This window comes from Rhinatrema bivittatum, chromosome 4 (assembly GCF_901001135.1).
Source record: "Rhinatrema bivittatum chromosome 4, aRhiBiv1.1, whole genome shotgun sequence".
NCBI lineage: Eukaryota > Metazoa > Chordata > Amphibia > Gymnophiona > Rhinatrematidae > Rhinatrema > Rhinatrema bivittatum.
The window spans coordinates 216,805,691-216,809,226 of record NC_042618.1 but is presented as its reverse complement, the minus strand read 5'-3'; the positions used below and the strand labels follow the sequence as shown (position 1 = coordinate 216,809,226).

Genomic DNA, 3,536 nt, shown 5'->3' with positions numbered 1-3,536 from the left:
TGCGTGTAGGGTGGAGCACATCTGCCTATCACTCTGAGAATGAATTCCTTCCTTCCTTTACTAGCGTCACTGCCAAACCTCCTTCCCGAGTACTGAAAGAACAGCACCAGCCTGGACAGCAACAGCAAGCGCTCTCCCAGCCACGCGTTGTTTTTATTATTAGTAGTAGTAGTATTATTATTCCCGCTAAAAGAAAATCTGGCTGCAGTTTTCCGATGCGTCGTCTCACTACTATCGGTTGCAAGCGTGGGCTTTTGCGGTTGTTGGGGGGGGGGGCAATGCGATTGCAGGAAACCTCCTCCGCCCGTCCGCTTGCCTCTCTCTCTCTCTCTCTCTCTGTCGCGCGCTCGCTCTGTCTGGCGTTGTTTATTCAGCGCTCCGAGCGGCACGCGCCAGGCGCACGCACTGCAACAACAAACCGAGTGAATGGAGCCCCGTGAGAGGGGGTGGGGCCACGGCGAGCGCGTGGGGCTTGTGTCCATTGAAAAGGCGGCGGCACTCCCGACCCCAGCACTCACTTCAGCCAGGGAACGTGGAAGGCGCAAGGGGAGAGAGCAGGAAATCGCCTGCGAGGCACCCACTTGCAACGCTAGCCCAACACGCGAACGCCACGAGTCTCCCAAAGCCATCCAAGGAGAGGGGGAGGGGGGTGGAGGGGGGCGGGGGACGTTCAACTTTTGCCGGCCGCTTCTGGGTGTTGGGGTTGGTTTTTTTTTTTCTATCACCCCCCCCCCCCCCCTCCACTACTTTTTTTTCTTTTTTTTGTTATTCTCCATCTCTTTGCACCGGCGACTGCCAATGGATAGCGCTGCCAAGATGGAGAGCGGCGCCGGCCAGCCATTCTTGCAGCCCGCCTGCTTTTTCGCGGCCGCCGCTCAGAGCCTGCAGCTGAGCCCGGCCGACAGCCAGCCCCCCTCCGGCCACAAGTCCGCGCCCAAGCAAGCCAAGAGGCAGCGGTCCTCCTCGCCCGAGCTGATGCGCTGCAAACGGAGGCTGAACTTCGCCGGCTTCGGCTACAGCCTGCCCCAGCAGCAGCCGGCCGCCGTGGCGCGCCGGAACGAGCGCGAGAGGAACCGGGTCAAGCTGGTGAACCTGGGCTTCGCCACCCTCCGCGAGCACGTCCCCAACGGCGCCGCCAACAAGAAGATGAGCAAGGTGGAGACCCTGCGGTCGGCCGTCGAGTACATCCGAGCCCTGCAACAGCTGCTGGACGAGCACGACGCGGTCAGCGCCGCTTTCCAGTCGGGGGTGCTGTCGCCCACCATCTCTTCCAGTTACTGCAATGACATGAACTCGATGGCGGGGTCGCCCGTCTCTTCCTATTCTTCCGACGAAGGGGTCGTACGACCCTCTGAGTCCCGAGGAGCAAGAGCTTCTAGATTTCACCAACTGGTTCTGAGCTTTGGGAAGCAGGTGAGTTTGGAGCTTGGCTGGTGGGTGGGTTTTTGTTTGGGTTTTTTTTTTTTATTTCTTCTTCTTCTTTTTACATCTATTAAGAGCAGCGTTTTACGACGTATCCCATTTATTAGCTGTCAGTCACTACTTCACGTGGCTATGCGGTGTACTACGAGACCCCGGAGAGAACAAACGCTGTATTGTTGACTGCTGGTCAACTTTTATGAATGAAATGTTGGGGGGTTGTTTGTTTTTTTTTTTTCCCTGCCATTAGTCAAGTTGCTGAAATGAGAACTGGTAGGTCTGCTTGGTTGTATTTAAGTAATGCACGTGAAGTCAGAAATGTTCTTTATGCTGACCTTTTTTATTATTATTCTTTCTTTCTTTTTTTTTTTTTTTGCTGTTTCAGGACGATTGCAAATATCTGCATATTCCCAGCCTAGTTGCAAAAACAAAAACAAAAAACAAAACGTGAAGCACACGGGAGTTTGCATGCCTCTCCACGAATTCCGAAGCACTGCCTTTTGCACTCCGGTCGGTCCCCACGAGAAGGACAGAGACTTGAAAGCTGTGGGAGGAGCGTGATAAAGCGTGTGCTCGCAGAGCTGCACCATCCTATCCGGATAGGAAAGAACATTGCCTATGGCACAAGATCCTCAAGACAGCCCAGAGCATCCCCCTAAAAAACAATGCAGTTTGAGCCCTTGAGACTGACTTAGATTAGTCTATGGACAAAAACGAGTCCCCTGTTAACAGTCTGTGGAGTTTCGATTCAATCTATGCTGTACTCAAAGAACCCTTTAAAAATCCTTCTTTGACTATTTTTTCTACCATTTTCATCATAGAATGCTTCCAATCTTTTATGAATTTTTTTATTACAAGAAAATATTTGTATCTATCCTAACCAGGTTTAGGATATATTAAGCTATTTTTGTATATAAGAGAGAAAGAGAAAGAGAGATTTATAGAAGTTTTGTACAAATGGTTTTAAAATGTGTATATCTTGATACTTTAAGATGTAAGGCCCATTACCTCTGCATATTTAGACGTGTAGTCTATTACCTTGCAACTGCCATTGTTTTTGTATGTGGTTTTGTAAAGGACACTCCTTAAAGGTGGAGCTGAAATTCCTCCAGATGTACTTTAGCACCAATGTGTCTTACTCTAGAGAAACTTTGTTAATGTATTAATAATGTTATTAAACGATGTTCAAAGTGAACAAAGTTTATGCAGCTATTGTCCAAACGAAAAAAATGGTGGCGCTCGATTTGTGTGCGGCCTGTTGAGAACTTATAACACTGCCTTTTCCTTATTGTTTTATTACAAACTTACAAAGGCCCCTGTATAACCATGTTTTATACGCACTAGTTTCGTAATAAAACTTTTATATGTATATATATATACATACATATATATATATATTAACATGCTGGCTTGTCTCCTCATGTATATTTTCCGTAGCCACTTCTACAGGCATACTTATAACAATACAAGATATTTGAATAATAAAATGACAGGAATATATGGGGGGGGGGGGGAGGGAGGGAGAGGGAAGCAGTACTTATGCAAGATTTTTCTCGTTGTGGACACAATGCAAAGCAAAGATGGGTTACAATTGTTTTTGTCCCTTTTCTGGGTCGCAAATGTATATACCCTAACGCTGAAGTGAGAATGATTAATGGCTTCATTGTCCTGGTTGAAATCACCCCCTCCTACCCCCATTAAAGAATGGCCTAAAAAGAATAAGCCTTGAAAAGGGGGCGCTCCACCCTAGACTTTTCCCTATTCAGTTCTCCGCTCCTCACCTTATTGCATGTCCACTGAAGCACACATAGGTGTCACATGGAATCCAGCACAGAAAGGAGCTCTGGCCATACCAGACCCCAGACTAGCCTAGGCATAAGACAAAATAAATACATATCTGAAAACCAGAAATGTGTGGCAGATCAGAAGACAGTGATCCCCGCTAAGCTTGCTATTCTAGTCAAATAGCGTGATCTGGGTGTAAAAGTACCCAATTACCAAGATTCAAAAAGAAATTGGTGGGTTTTTGGCTGGGCCGCTTGTTGTCAGTTAGCAGGGACGTGACCAGAATGACAGTTCTGCTTTAGCCTGGCTACTTGCTCGCCTCCTGCATTACT

At 48.0% G+C, this 3,536-nt stretch overlaps 1 protein-coding gene across 1 annotated transcript; it reads left to right on the top strand.

Annotated features, from left to right (window-relative positions):
• Positions 1–718: 718 nt before the first annotated feature.
• Positions 719–1,408, top strand: ASCL1 (achaete-scute family bHLH transcription factor 1). Its single transcript, XM_029597568.1, is given in 2 exon segments — positions 719–1,335; positions 1,337–1,408. Coding segments are annotated over 2 exon segments (600 nt in total). The 5' UTR covers positions 719–798; the 3' UTR covers positions 1,400–1,408.
• The last annotated feature ends 2,128 nt before the right edge of the window (positions 1,409–3,536 follow it).